This window comes from Nicotiana attenuata, chromosome 2, assembly GCF_001879085.1.
Source record: "Nicotiana attenuata strain UT chromosome 2, NIATTr2, whole genome shotgun sequence".
NCBI classification, from domain to species: Eukaryota; Viridiplantae; Streptophyta; class Magnoliopsida; order Solanales; family Solanaceae; genus Nicotiana; species Nicotiana attenuata.
In genome coordinates this window covers 90,522,830-90,537,827 of record NC_031990.1, presented here as the reverse complement: position 1 = coordinate 90,537,827, position 14,998 = coordinate 90,522,830, and the positions used below count along the sequence as shown (strand labels likewise).

The following is a 14,998-nucleotide window of genomic DNA, read 5'->3' as shown; positions in this document are numbered from 1 at the left end:
GGAACTTAAAATTTCACTCAAAAATTTCATTTCCCTCCATTTCCCATTCACCCTCTTTTAAGTATTTAATATATATTAATTAAATACATCCAAAACCCAACAATTATAAACTACCACCACCCACTACCACCTTCTTCAATCACAACTAGCACCACCACCCGCTATTATTAACTATCACCACCCACCACCACCGTCCTCAATAATAATTGCCACCACTACCAATCACCATTAGCTACTGCCCTAAACCACCATCATCAACCAAAATTATCATCAACCACCCTCTAGTCGACATTCACAAGCACCATCGTTAGCCTTCACCACCAACAACTACCATATTTTCAAAAATATTTATTGATAGAATATTAAATTAATTAGTATTTCATTTGAATTTTATGTTTACTATTTTTCAGACAAAGATAATTTTTTTATATTCAAATGTTAAAATTTAAATAATCTTAATCGTTTATTATTCAGATATTCATACACATCTTAATATTCAGATATGTATTTAAATTTAGATATTTTAATCTTACTGCACATCTTGATACTCAGATGTGTATTCAGATGCCTTAATCTTTATAAAAAATAAAAAATAAAAAGCCTTAGCGTAGAAACCAATAGGAGTATAAAAAGGGGGGGGGGGGGGGAATTAGTACGATTTCAATCAGGGTGATTAGGTAATTTTCAAGAGAAAAAGGCAAATTATTTGGTGGTTAAAGAAGAAGAAAAGTTTCCAAAGGAAATGATGTTTCTCCTTCCTTTGTTAGTTTAGGCAAATTTCAAGAGAAAAAGGCAAATTACATGGTAGTTAAAGAAGAAGAAAAGTTTCCAAAGGAAATGATGTTTCTCTCCCTCTATTATTACTTTCCTTTTTAGATTCTCACACAACCAAATAGAGGTTTATAGAGAAACATAACACATTCTATTCATTTCATTCACACCACATTTACTATAACAATCACAACATTTCTCTGCCTAAACAAAATATAACACCAAAATCCTCCTCTTTCTCCTTCTTTCCCATTTCTTCTCCATCTTCTAATTTTCAATTCCCCTTCTTCTCCCCTCCACTAATTTTCACATTCTTATTAACGGTAGCGGTTGTTGTTTTCAGGGTATGTGACACGTCACCAGTTGACCAGTAGTTAAGCCAGGAGAGTTTCTTTGGATCGTTACACTTCTCTAGAACAAAAGAAGAGTGTTCGCAATCAAGTCCTTTCTCAACCCCTTATAATTAAAGGACAAATGGACGGTGAATCAACAGAATCTAGTCGTTAATTCTCAAAACGACAAGTACGTAAACAACAACATCATCAAATACTGAACTATTAGATATTAAGAAAAATGTCTAAGTTGTGCTTGCCAAGAAGTTATACTACTTCAACTAGGCCTCAAATTTTGAGTCTTCTCATGTCATACTTTTTTCACTTCTTTTCTTTCATTCTATCTCATCCTCTCTACTTCTCCTACTTCATTTTCTTCTCACCTTACATTATTAAACTCCTCTCTTTCCTCTCTCCTCTCTTCATTACAACTACCCTTTTGCTTCTTGGCCTTCTTACTATCTCTCCAACTCTCATCCTTCACAACAACTCTACTTCCACAAAGTTCTTTGAATCAAGATTAAAATCACAAAGGGACGATGAAACTGACAAGTTGGAGGAATGTGAAGCCTACGAGATCGTGTTTGGCACGTCGATGATTGATGTTGAAGAAAACTCTGTTGAATTCTTGGACTATACATCAGCTGAGGAAAGTGAAACCACCCCTTTTCTTGATTCTTCATGTCATGACAAAGATGAGTCTTTAGTAGAAAATTTAGAAGAAAATTCAGCTGAAATGGAGAGTACTAAGCATGTCATAGAGGAGAAGACATTGGAAAATTTCTTCAAAGAAGTAAATGAGTTTGAAAACACAACTTGGAGTCAGAATGTGGAAGTGAAAAAAGTTGAAAAAAACATTGAAAAACAAAAGGATGAGGTACTAGTGAGAAATGTCCATTCTAAGGGACTTAGTGAAAATCTTGATAATGTGGGAATTAGTTATGGATCAATGAGGAAAGAAAAAGAGTGGAAAAGGACATTAGCATGCAAACTATTTGAGGAAAGACACAATGCTAGTTATAGCAATAGTGAAGGAATGGATTTGTTGTGGGAAACACATGAAATGGACACAAAAAAGAACAAGGGAAAAAGAGAAAATAGTTTGAAAAAGATAAAAAAGAAAGGAGAACTGAAGGGCTATAAGAAAGAATATGATGAGGTTGAAGAAGAAATGGATGAACAGCAATTGTGTTGTTTACAAGCATTAAAGTTTTCAGCTGGAAAGATGAATTTGGGAATGGGAAAGCCTAATTTTGTCAAGATTTCTAAGGCATTTAGAGGATTTGGATGGCTAAATCATGTAAACAAGAATAACAAGAAGGTGCACTGTGGTGATGGGTTCTAATGAAATTGGTTTTTTATGAATTAAATTAGCTACAACAACAATTATGTATTGTGTGGATTAATTATAAATTAACTAGTTTTACGCTGGTTGTCAATCTGTCGCAACCTCTTCCTTTATCCGGATTTGGAAATCGATGTGAGAAAACTTACACAGGAGAGTTTATAAATTAAATTAGCAGCAAGGAGAACATGAAGAAATTTACACTACTTATCAAGTAAATAGTTTTGTATTTAATGTATCATACTCTAGCATCGTACAACAATTAATCTAATTATGTAGCATTCTACGTTATTCCATCGGGTACCTGTTACCTGCCACCGACAATAGAATCCATGAGAGATTTACAGCTAATATAAACTCATTTCCTCAATTGCCACAATATAGCCTCCAAACAAAAATAATTCAACTGATACAGAGAGGCCTGTAAAAATGACTGGAGAATCTCTTCCTAGAGACTTAGATACTCTATATACTACTTAACAAAAGCTACTTAAAGTTAAATTCCTACCTTCAATTCCTACCCCACCTATACCAATTAAAGGGGAAATTAGGGAACTGAAATTTAGCAAAAAGAGCTCTTGCAAAAACATCGTTGCTCCTGACAAAACTTCTCCTACCCGGGACGTCAACGGTTAGAAAATGCCAATTTCAGAACTACTATAATCAGTTGAACGTTTGCTTTTAAGCTACTATATTTCAGGTGCAGTAGAAACCCATGCTGTTGTGTGTTTGGCTATTCCATTAGGCATCCCTCCACCACGATTCGGTCGCGCAGCATTGCCACCTGTGTTATCAGTTCGCTGGTATCCATCAGCCCCACCACGGTTTGATGACCAGCCGCGGTTGCCACCCCTGTTATTGTACTCAGTTCTTCCTTCGAAATCACCTCGACCGTAGCCCCTGCCACCTCCATAGTTTCCTCGACCTCTTACTCCATCATTCCTGTAACCAAAACCCCTTCCGGACTGAAATCTAGCCCTGTTGTTACCTGAAAGGAGGAAGATAATCAATTCAAAAAAATTCGATAAATGTAAGAGAGAATGTCGCTGTGCTATAGAGAACAGAACTGATAAGATAACCGAAAACTGAAATACAAAGAACAGCTCCTGGGGCTAAAAGTCGGTTCAATTTCTTGTTCTCAAGAACTCTACCACATGTCATTTGTGCATTTTTTTCAAAATTTTCCATCAATTAACTATACAGTCATTCTCTAATTACTTCAGAAGGATAATATTAAACTTGCCTCGAGAATTTGTAGACTTTTTTTCCTCAACAACAGCTTGGCGTCCACCAATTGAAATTGGAGATGCCTGAAATATAGATCAAAAATTTATCAAGAAAAATGGTAGGTTGATACCAGCATAAAAATACTCAAATTATTATGATATCACTAAAAGATTAATACTCTTGACTATGTAAAATCAATTTCTTCATTTTATAAGACACGTTTAAAAAGTGATTTATCAACTAAACCGGGTCTGGAAATAGTTGGGGTCTTCTATAGTTGGGGCCTTACATTGAAGAAACAATGTAAGGCCAGTGGTTAAACTTTGCTACACTTGAAGATCAGAAGGGTAATTGCATCATATAAAACTTGCAAAGAAGAAACAATAGATTCCCAAAATAGTAAAGTAAGACTAATGATGAAACCTACCTAGATAGAAGTTCATGAGACATAAAAAAACATACACGAGTTGGAATACACCGTATAAAAGTGTACATAATATAAGGACTATGTAAGTTATCTTAAGCATTTCCGGTATTAACTCTAATACATGATGGAGATACTATTTTTCTAAGAAGAATTGAACACAAAGACTTTCACAAGGCTCATAACCAGTACATTCTACATGAAACTTAGCCATTCTATTTGATGGACCACTAAAGAATTAAAAAGGGATAATTTGGTCTCTCCGAAGAATCCCAAACATTTCATCTTCTACGAGGATTCATCACAGCAATTGAAATTATAGGGAAATCTGATAAAGTTTTATCGAAATACAGTGCAGATTAAGTATACCAAGTCGCAATTTGCCTAGACCTGGCATTTCAGATAGCTATGAATAAATTAGCTAAGACAGTAAGCCACAATAATCTTAATCGGCATTAAAAACAAATTTTATCAATGATTCTCAAAGCAATACAATTGTTAGACTAATAAACTAGACATGATATATAGAGAACGAAATTGAAGATACCTCAATAGCTTTTTGCACAGCACTTGCCACCTCAAATTCCACAAAACCGAACGCAAATCCCTGATGCTGTCATCCGCCAATTACAATTGTTTACAGAATCAGCGAGCGCCCAAAAAAAAGAAATCCATTAACCAACAATTTACTCTGCTTTTTCCGTAGTTAGTTAGAATGTTAGGGCAAACCACATACTCTGTTTCTGACTTGAATGCCTCCAGTCTTGATAGGCCCAAACTTCTTGAACTCATCTGCAAGTAACGCCACAGTTGCACTCATAGGCAAGCCTTTTATGTAGATTGAATAGCCTTCAGTTGCTGGAGGCAGTTAAAAGCGAACATATGAATAAGATATCAAATATATTAGCAGCAAGACAAAATTAAAAAGAGATACACCCTCCGTCCTAATTTTATGTGGCGGTGTTTGACTAGACGTGAAGTTTAAGAAAGAAAGGAAGACTTCTTAAACTTGTGGTCTAAAACAGACCATAGTATTTGTGTGATTGTAAATTAATTCATTAAGGGTAAAGAAGGAATTCTAAAGATAAATTGTTTCTGCATAAGGAAAATTGACATTCTTTTTGGGACTGACTAAAAAGGAAAGAGTGTCACATAAATTGGGACGAAGGGAGTAGAAAATGGGAGCACAATAGCATAGTTGCATGCCTTCTCCCTCTTGGTTATTCGCGTCATTAGCAGAATCTACGCTGGAAGCTGGGTCATCAGTCGCTGTTATAGGAGGTTGATTCACTTGCTCAACGCTCTTTGCCGTAGGCTTCCGATGAGCAGGTGCAGGAGGAGGGGAGAAACTAGCAGCACTTTCCTTGAGATGCATGACCTGAAAAAATATTGCAAATTGTTTTAACTTAATAAAGGTCCATCATACCCCTCCCCCCTCCAAAAATCTCTTATGTAAACGGTAAACCTTTAAAATCTTGTTCAACCCTTCACAAATAAACTTGTTCAGCCCTTCACAAATAAACATGCGGAAGCGATAGGATTCTGTTTTTTTTTTTGTGGGTGGGGGGTGGGGTGGGTGGGGGGGTGGGGGGGACAAACTTACAATTGAAGCATATGACTTCTTAGGAGCATCTTCACTTTTGATGTTAGATTCAACTGCTATTTGAGAGTCGTCTTGCATTTCATCAACAACCTCAGCGACAGGAACTTCCTCTTCGACGGGCATGTCACCATTCTCAGGTGGGTTGTAAACTTCTCCCTCATTAGCTTCCTCCACTGATGGTGAGCTCTGCTCAGAAATGTGATTCTGCTGCACTGGAGGGGGATCTGCAACAAATAGAAAACACTTACTTCAATGCTCAGTTCCAATTTAAGGTCACGATCAAACAAAAAAATAACCTATCAGCTTATATTACCTTGTTCAGGAGTCACAGGAGCCACCACATTAGTTGCCGGGACCTCGGCAGTAACATGTTGATTGACACTGTCTCCATATCGAAACATGTCATTCAGAACAAAGTATCCTCGGTCTTGTGGTGCTAGGAAGAAAGTTTGAGAGAAATTCCGGACCACGTTGTCGTTCCCAGACAATAATCCAGTCACAAGGACGTGCACTCCCCCATTGTAGGATTCTTGCGCATCCACAGATATAATCTCCGCTCTGAAGTCCCCATAGTTTAGTGAGAGTATCTTATCATTGATTGCCTGTGTGTTTGACATCAAACAAAAGAAAATGACGGGCTTTAGAATCTTAAACTCAAAACTTACCACAGAGAACAAGCACAGTGGCAAAGTAAACTGTCAACTCCACCTCGTTCGTATAATGAAACGTGAGTAGATCAAGGTTTGACAATTTTCAAAGTCTTGGAAAAGATAATAATTCTATATTCCCAAAAACCTGCACCGGCAATCTTCGCAAGCCTCCACGTCACAGCATTTAACATATCCATGACTAACCGCTTAAGTGCAGAACGTAAAATCAATTCAACAACTACTAAAATTTGCAGCCCATACATCGCCTTTATTGTAAAAAATTTGCAACTAGCCAAATAGACACAAAGACACAGCGCTATAATCATAAACAGCACATAGTTTGGACACAATGGAAGAAAGTTTCACAAACTACGTTAAGATCCCGGGAGAAGGACACAAGGAAGACCGCAACTGCAAAACCCTATTTCTCAATTCCAAACTAGTTGTGGTCGATTATATGACTCACCATTATATACTTTGTTCCATTTGGACATGTTTCATTCCAATACTTAATAATTTTATCTTTTAAGGCAAAGTAAGGGCTCTTTATCACTAGAAGTTCTTCCCGGCACTTAATAAATTTATCTTTAAAAACAAATTAGGGACTCTTAACTTAAGACTAGAAAGTCTTTACTTTTTTATAACCTAACATACAAAACCTCAAAACAAACTCAGGGTCATTTCGTTTGTCAACAATTTATAATAGGATTATAATGTGGGGATCATAATACAACAATTAAATGATGACGAAATTATTACTGGATATACTTTTATTGGTATATATGGCGCATAATATAAAACATGTGTTAGGTTTTACACTAGATAAACATTGATAAACTTTTACTTCGAAGTTTAAATTGGGGGAGAAAAGTGTCATCTCAGATAGAGTGTGGTATAAAAATAATATCAGAATTTCGGTATAAACAATCCCGGGATAGCTTACACTGGAATCAAAAGTTCAACAAAAGCATTTGAATAATATAATGCCACATTTCATCCCGGGATTATTATCCCTTATCCTCAATTCCTCGTAACCAAACGACCCCAAAAAAGACTAGATACCGAAAATACACGTTAGTTTCAATTCAGTAGCTTACTTGCATTGTAGTCGTGATGCTCATCGACCCATCTTCTTCAGGTCGTCCAAGCTTGCTTATCTCTTGATAAAACCTAAAAACTAGTCCAGGAGAATGGTGCAGTATATGATAATACTGCTGCACAAAAGCATTTGCAACCTATACACAAAAGAAAAACAAAAAATCAACCCAAATGCAGTATCCAACTAACCCCCAAAAACAGAACTGAGCTCAGAAAATCAAAAAAAAAAAAAAAAAAAAAAAAAAAAACGGTAATAGTTAATAGTAAAAATACCACAACTTGAGCAGAGACGGGTTGTTGTGCTACTGCCGCCGCTGCAGTCTCCATATGCCTTAAATGAAAAGGCAACAAAATTATACGATCAAAACTCAAAACCCTAAGTAAGTGATAGAACAGAATTATAGCACGTAAAAATAAAATATAGAAAACAAAAGACTGAGGTAATTGTACCTGGATATATGTGGTGTTATAGGCCCTGAAGTTCTCTGTTTAATTGTTTCGCTCTGTTTCTCTGCTATGGCAGTGGAAGGGGTTGTATTTCTAGGGTTTTGCAGAGGAAGGAGAGTTGAATTCTTTGGGTAAAAGGGTTTATTTGTCTTGGTCTATTTTTTTCTCGTTTTTTTTTTTTTTAACTCTTTGATTTTTTTTTATTACTTTTATTGTTAGATGGTTATGTAATTACTAGATTGTGTAACTAAGGGCCGGTTTGGCTTAGCTGATTTAGAGTAGCTGATAAGCATTAGGTGCGATTTAAAAAATAAACAGTTACGTTTTTGGATAAAAGTGCTGAAATTAATAATAAGCAGCTGAAGAATTGGGTATACTAAGAGTTTTGTTCTAAAAAGAAGTATTTTGGGGATAGAATAGTAAATATTTTGGTCAAACCTAAAGTGTTTATAAGCTGAAATTTGATAAGTTGGGGAGACCAACTTATGGTTTTTTGGCTTATTTTTGACTTATAAGCACTTAACTTATAATTTTTAATTTTACCAAATGCGTAAATAAGCCAAAAAGTATTTATAAGCTAGTTTGATCACCCTCTAAATTTAAGGAAAATGATTGAAGTTTGCTTTGTACTATTGAAAATTGAGCAATTTTGTACTACCTTATATTTTTTGTTTAACCATACTGTTATTATTACCAAATCAATAGGATATTTATTTTTATTAATAACGGAGCAAATTCCCAATGCCCATTCATGCTTGGTTTTCATTTTTTCTAAGCCAAATGAAAGAGTAAATAATCATGAAAAGGTCTTTGGATATTGGAATTTGGAATTTACTTTCGTCCTCGCAACATTTCTTTTATGAAACAATTAAAGGAAAAAAGGTCAAAACTGTCCTTAGACTATTTAATTTGGTACAAAAATACCCTCCGTCCATCTGTTAAGCCAAAAATACATCTACTTTTATCTTAGTGGCTCAATTATGTCCGTATTGACTAACGGACTTCTTTGGAAATTATTTTTAAATAATATCCACGTATCATTGTCCAATTGGTCTAAATTTAAATCTTTACCAATATTTTTATTTTAGAAAAAAACACCATTATGATTCTTCAGACTCACCCGAGAAAGAACATGCCACATTGCCAACTCCCCATGTCTTCTCCAATCTCCATAAAATTGAATCAGAGGAGGAGATAATGAATTTTTTTCTCATACCCATTTGATTTCAGTTAATGTATTACTTCCTAAGTCAAGATCCCGAATTTTATTCTCATACATATTTCATCTTATTCCCAAACTCAACATTTTCTTGCTTAAATTATTACTTTTTCTTGTTGTGGTGGTGGTACAAATTCTTCTATTTGCAGAATTTATATTTAGGACAATGGCACGGTAACACATGGATATTCATTAGATTTTTCTATATCTTTTAGATAAGTTCGTTAGTAATAAGGGAATAATTGCACCATTATGATAACGGCGGGGGTATTTTTGGCTCAATAGGTGGATGGAGATCATTATTGTACCAAATCAAATAGTTTAGGGACAATTTTGACCCTTTTTCGTATGATATAATATCATCAACAAGGGTTGCGGTGGAGTAGTAAGTATTCCTTTATTATTAATCAAAGGTCTGAGGTTCGAACCTTGAAGTATGAAATCGCCTTTGTTGGGAGTGTTTTACCTCGTAACGTGTGACTTCCTGGCGCGAATCTAGATTTAGTCAGGCGCCAATACGAACCTAATACCTTGGTATGATGTCGCCTTTGTTAATGCACTTAATTCATTCTTAATAAAAAGTCCGGGGTTCGAGCCATGAGTATGAAATCGCTTTTGTTGAGGAGCATTTTACCTCCCAACGTGGGACTTCCCGGTGCAAATCCATATTTAGTCAGGTCTCAATGCAAACCCAATTCCTTGATATGATGTTGCCTTTGTTAGAGAGTGCTTTATTCATAATTAATTAAGGGTCTACGGTTCGAGCTCTGATTATGAAATCGCCTTTGTTGAGAAGTATTTTACCTCACAATGTAGGACTTCCCAACGCGAATCAAGATTTAATCAAGCCCCAATGCCAACCTAATTTCTTGGTATGATATCGCCTTTGTTAGAGAATATTTTACCAAATATTGGACTTTGCGCAGATTGAAAACCAAAAAAAAATTATAGTAATATGATATCCTTATTACTATATGATTCTGAAAGCAATTCTTGATCAGTTTCAACCACATTTAAGACTTTGCATCTCTGATATTCTTATTCAGTGCAGAATTCATCAGCAAAGTAGCTTAAATGCAACAATGCCATAATATTTATTTATTCACAAGAAGAACTAGATCTAAAATGCAGTCATTGGAGATTTACACCTATGCTGGCAGGCGAACCATCATTTGACCTTGTATGACACTGCAAATCAAAGAAAAAAAAACATTTGTCAGATGAATTACACGTAACCGTCCATAAAAATACCGGATATAACATATTAAAATACGCTGATAGTATCAAATATAATTATACTGTCAGTGTATAGAAGTTAAATAATCGTCGTCAAATACATCAAAGTGTATGGACTCAAAGAAATAGTTGAATTACAAGGCTCACCTCTTCACATAATAATAACAGAAATCGGCCAAAACGAATGTTTGAACGATTTCGGCTAAAATGAGCATTGGTATCCACAAGAAACCCCCTCCAGTCAAAGACAAATATGAACCGGCTGTATCATAAACCTGCATATGTATACACACACAGACTTGAGACGAATTCAGAATTTGAAGTCTATGAATATGACGTGTCATTAAACTCGCTAATAGTGTGACAACAAAGTATTAAGTTACATATTTTAGAATTTTTGTTCATACAACACACACATACACACACACGTTCTGCGAAAGCAATGAGTGCAATTGCATCCGACTCAGGTTATAAGCTTTCGACTAACTCAGAACATGAGAAAATGAATAGACTGCGAGCTGTTTGTGCAATACTTGTTTCGCGCAATATGTTTGAAATCCATTCTCAAGGGAAGAAAGGTTTTGAGAGAGTTAAAATTTGAACAAATTGCTGTATTTAGTTTAAAACTGACCTTAATGATCCAATGAGCACAACTGAAGAATCTCGAAACGCCCAATGCGAACACATAATGAGCTGTGAATGGCTCAATAATCTGAAATACAACAATAGGAAATACTATTGGTACTTCATCCAGGGAAGAACACATGAACTAATCGGAGAATGTTTTGATGAAACATTAGTGTAATGACAGATATGTACCTTGACGTTCTGCATCAAGCGAAGCTGAGGCAGCACCGAAACGCCTTCTATATATGTAGCAAAAGCCCAAAGTATACTGATAATAAGATTATTTGTCCGTGGATGGATAAAGAAGGCTATCACCAAACAAGGTACTATCTGTGGAGAAAATAGCAATGATCCAAAAAGTAACGTCATGACTCTATGAAGGAACTTTACTTGCACATAAATCACTTCCAATGGACACTTCACAGCTATCTTGCATAAAAGCAGCTAGAGTAAAGTTATCGTGATCTAGGCAGTCGGGATCAGGGGTGAAGCTACGTGTAACGTTAAGCTAGCAATGTTAAGTTCATAGCCTGAACAAAGAACTGATGGAATTCTTATAGTGTTGTGTGCTACATCATTGTCGACTACTGATCGACCAAAAATCTGCAACAAACTTCCATCCTGTCCTCGCTCACTATGCGACTGAATATTAATACTTTAGTCGACCACGCATAAATTCAGCCTATATGACCAGAAGTGGCAACTTTGAGAAATCCTGTAATTTTCAAGTTTGAATAGCCACAATATTTCCCAAATAGCTTAGCAGCTTTTGCTCTAATCATGAAGAGAAGACCTTATATTACAGGGGTTAGTTTGAGGATCAGATAATAATTGGGAAGATATTTCTCCCAAGCAGTGGCAGAGCCAAAAATTCTAACAAGGGGACTCAAAAAAATCAAGATTGTCAAAGTGATTCAACAACTTACACATCTATAAAATTCCTTGTTTTTACCCTATTCACACAGTATAATTTTTCAACAAACGGATCCAAGTGAAATTCATTCGGACTATGTAGTTTCACCCCTGCTCCCAAGTTTACTATGTGTGTGGTGTTGCACATGGACATAATCCTACTTCTATTAGAAGCATATGTGCTAATAAGCACACGCCAAGCCAGAATTTGAAGTTTACGGTTCTAAACTATGTTGCTCGGACTCCAAAAATATCGCTGGCTGTGTATCGGATCCTCCAAAGTAGTATATTTTTCGAGGATCTGACACAACATAGGTTCTGAACTTGCCACATAACTTACAGATCATTCTAGTACTCGATTCGCAATTAGATATTTATACATATTTAATGGATTTTTCTAATAAAAATATAGGATCTAAGCAAAAACTACTGAGTTTGTCCGAACCCGCAGCTAATGCTCTAGCTCCGCTCCTGCTAATAAGTTTAGAATCAATAAAGGGATTAACAGACAGCCTGAGTTTTACTTCAACAACAAATATAAGAGAAAAAATCCCAAAAGGGGGAGGTACTAACTACTTACCACAACATATTTCTTCATATTATCCAAATCTGCCATGTAAGATGACTTCAACTTGTACTTCATCATATAAATAAGCCAGAATGTAGCCACAAGAGTGACAAGGTCTAGTAAAGTATGAATATCTCCTTCAATTTGAAGGCTACAATATAATCTTACAAATAAAAATGTTGCTGTAAGCTGTTGAGTCTTCAATGAAAGCCCTAAACAAAGCAGCAGCACAAAAATGTTAGAAAAAGAAAATTAAACCTTCACCAATCAAACACCAGAAAATTATTTCCAAGAAAACATTTATAATGGAAAATCACTTCCATCACACCAAACACAACCTTAAAAAAAGGGCAGTCCGGTGCACTAATCTACCACTATGCGCGGGAACCGGAGAAGGGTCGTGCCACGTCACTACTATAAAATCTGGTTTTAGTGATGGACAAATTCTGTAGCTAAACAGAAAAATCCGTTTAGCGACGGATTAGCGACAGATTATCAAGAAATTCTGCTAGGTAAGGACAATTTAGCGACAGATTAGCGACGACGTTAGTAGCTAATTCCAATATTTTTTTTGTAGTGCACAAAAGTCTGTTGTAGCACCAAACACAGCCTTAAGGGAAGGAAATTCATGAGAAACTTTGTCTCACTATCTAACACTCTCTAAATTTAGAAACTATGACAAATGGACTAATAGGAAAAGAAGAAAAAAACATAAGCAAAGAAAGTCTTTTCCTATTTTTCAAGAAAAATATTTTTTGGTCTTTGATAATAAGGCTGTAATGTGATCTCAGACTTTTATATCTAGATTGGAACTAGACTTAAACGTCTTTTGATCTTGCTTAAGGCCGGCTTTCACTCCACTTTCACTTTCATATCAGGAAAGTCGACTCGCAATATCGAATTTGACTTTCCTGAATCCTTGCTCTTGACTTATATTCACATAGGTCACTCATAAGAATAAAACGTTCAACTCCCTAAAACACGTGTAATTAAGAGAGTCATCATATCAGTGCCTCGGGGAAATGCCTACCGAACGGGGGAAGGGGGGGGGGGGGGGGGTATGCTAGAGAAGAAAGTTAAAAAAAAAAAAAGGGACAAATTATAAGTATGTAGAAGTCTATACCAGAGCAAGTCTTGAGTGTTGACAACTTGTAAATCAAAACCAATATACCAATGAAATGAGCAAATTCAGCCAAAACAAAGAAGTGGTTGTGTTCATGTATAAGGAGTTTGAGAGTGACAAGCAATGTTAGCACTGTGAATACACCCAAGAATGTCTTCACTTTGTTAGACTGCTTTCGTACCCTTGAAAAAAGCTTCTGCAATGGCTTTTGGACTCCCTTCTCACCCATCTCTCTCTGCTTCTCCTTCACCTTCTCTAGTCAATATACAAAAGATATATATATATATATATATATATATGCGGTCCGGCCTTTTTCCGAATCATGCGCATAGCGGTAACTTAGTGCATTGGGCTGTTATGTTTTGATATGAGAAAGACTTGCAACATATAGTACTTTCTTTGTAGTTTTTGAATATCTAAATTTTAATTTTAAAACACTAAATTGAACTAATCCAATTTAGCTTTAAAATTTAGTTGAGTCTCGATAAGCAGAATATGTCATTTACTCCCTCCGTCTCATAATATGTATCGTGATTCTTTGTGCACACACCTTAAGAAAGAATAGTTTTTGACTACTTTACCCTTATTAAATATTTTCTCAATTTATGTGTCATGTCTATCAATGACATTATCCATATTTTTACTAAATGTGAATGCAATTGATTATTAAGGGTAAAAAAAGAAAAATATAATCAATTTTGTCTTGAACTTCTAAAATGACAAATAATTTGAGGCAACTATTTTTAGTAACCACGACACATATTATGAGACGGAGGGAGTATATTGAAATAGTAAAATTGTCTATGTGTGACTTATAGACCACGAGTTTGAACTGCTGAATCAGCCACCGATGCTTGCATCAGGATAGGCTGCCGGCCTTCCCCGAACCCCACATAAATATAAGATGCTTCGTGCCCTGAACTACCATTTAATAAATATTAAATTTTAAAGTTATAATTTCAAAATATAAACTTAAATCTTTAATCTGCCTCATCACCTAAAAGACACTATTGTATTACAAAATTATAGTAGTTGATAGTAGGGTCGCTGGTTGACGTAGTAACACCAAAGAGGAAGAGACACGTTGGATTTTGATCATCATTTCCTTCAATTTGCCCTACATGCATAATTAACTTTGGTCCACTAGCTTATGCTCTCATTACTTCTTCTTTCTTTTTTTTTGGTTTCCCACCCGATGTTCGGTACCCGCATTGGAGCCCGACTATATCCGGATTCGCGTCGCGTAGGGCCTCTTTCGAGGGGAAGCGCTCCCTACCAAGGATTTTTCCATACCCAGGGCTCGAACTCGAGGCCTCTGGTTAAGGAGGGAGCAGTCTCATCCACTGCACCACATCCTTTGTTGGTCTCATTACTTCTTCAATTATTGCCTACTAATATATATTTTTTTTCTTCTCT

The 14,998-nt window shown here is 35.8% G+C and overlaps 3 protein-coding genes across 3 annotated transcripts; 1 reads left to right on the top strand and 2 right to left on the bottom strand.

Annotated features, from left to right (window-relative positions):
- On the top strand, positions 889-2,683 carry LOC109214717. The gene has a single exon (XM_019378669.1). The coding sequence runs from the start codon at positions 1,345-1,347 to the stop codon at positions 2,446-2,448; it is 1,104 nt and encodes a 367-aa protein (XP_019234214.1). The 5' UTR covers positions 889-1,344; the 3' UTR covers positions 2,449-2,683.
- Positions 2,797-8,039, bottom strand: LOC109214708 (putative G3BP-like protein). The gene is made up of 10 exons (XM_019378662.1): positions 7,901-8,039; positions 7,727-7,781; positions 7,450-7,587; positions 6,016-6,304; positions 5,703-5,926; positions 5,306-5,477; positions 4,836-4,957; positions 4,647-4,712; positions 3,692-3,758; positions 2,797-3,436 (listed from the first exon to the last, which is right to left on the bottom strand). The coding sequence occupies exons 2-10, from the start codon at positions 7,775-7,777 to the stop codon at positions 3,138-3,140; spliced, it is 1,428 nt and encodes a 475-aa protein (XP_019234207.1). The 5' UTR covers positions 7,778-7,781; positions 7,901-8,039; the 3' UTR covers positions 2,797-3,137.
- LOC109214724 (putative ER lumen protein-retaining receptor C28H8.4) lies at positions 10,067-13,866 on the bottom strand. Its single transcript, XM_019378679.1, has 6 exons — positions 13,583-13,866; positions 12,472-12,671; positions 11,172-11,309; positions 10,984-11,064; positions 10,500-10,627; positions 10,067-10,304 (listed from the first exon to the last, which is right to left on the bottom strand). The coding sequence occupies exons 1-6, from the start codon at positions 13,809-13,811 to the stop codon at positions 10,265-10,267; spliced, it is 816 nt and encodes a 271-aa protein (XP_019234224.1). The 5' UTR covers positions 13,812-13,866; the 3' UTR covers positions 10,067-10,264.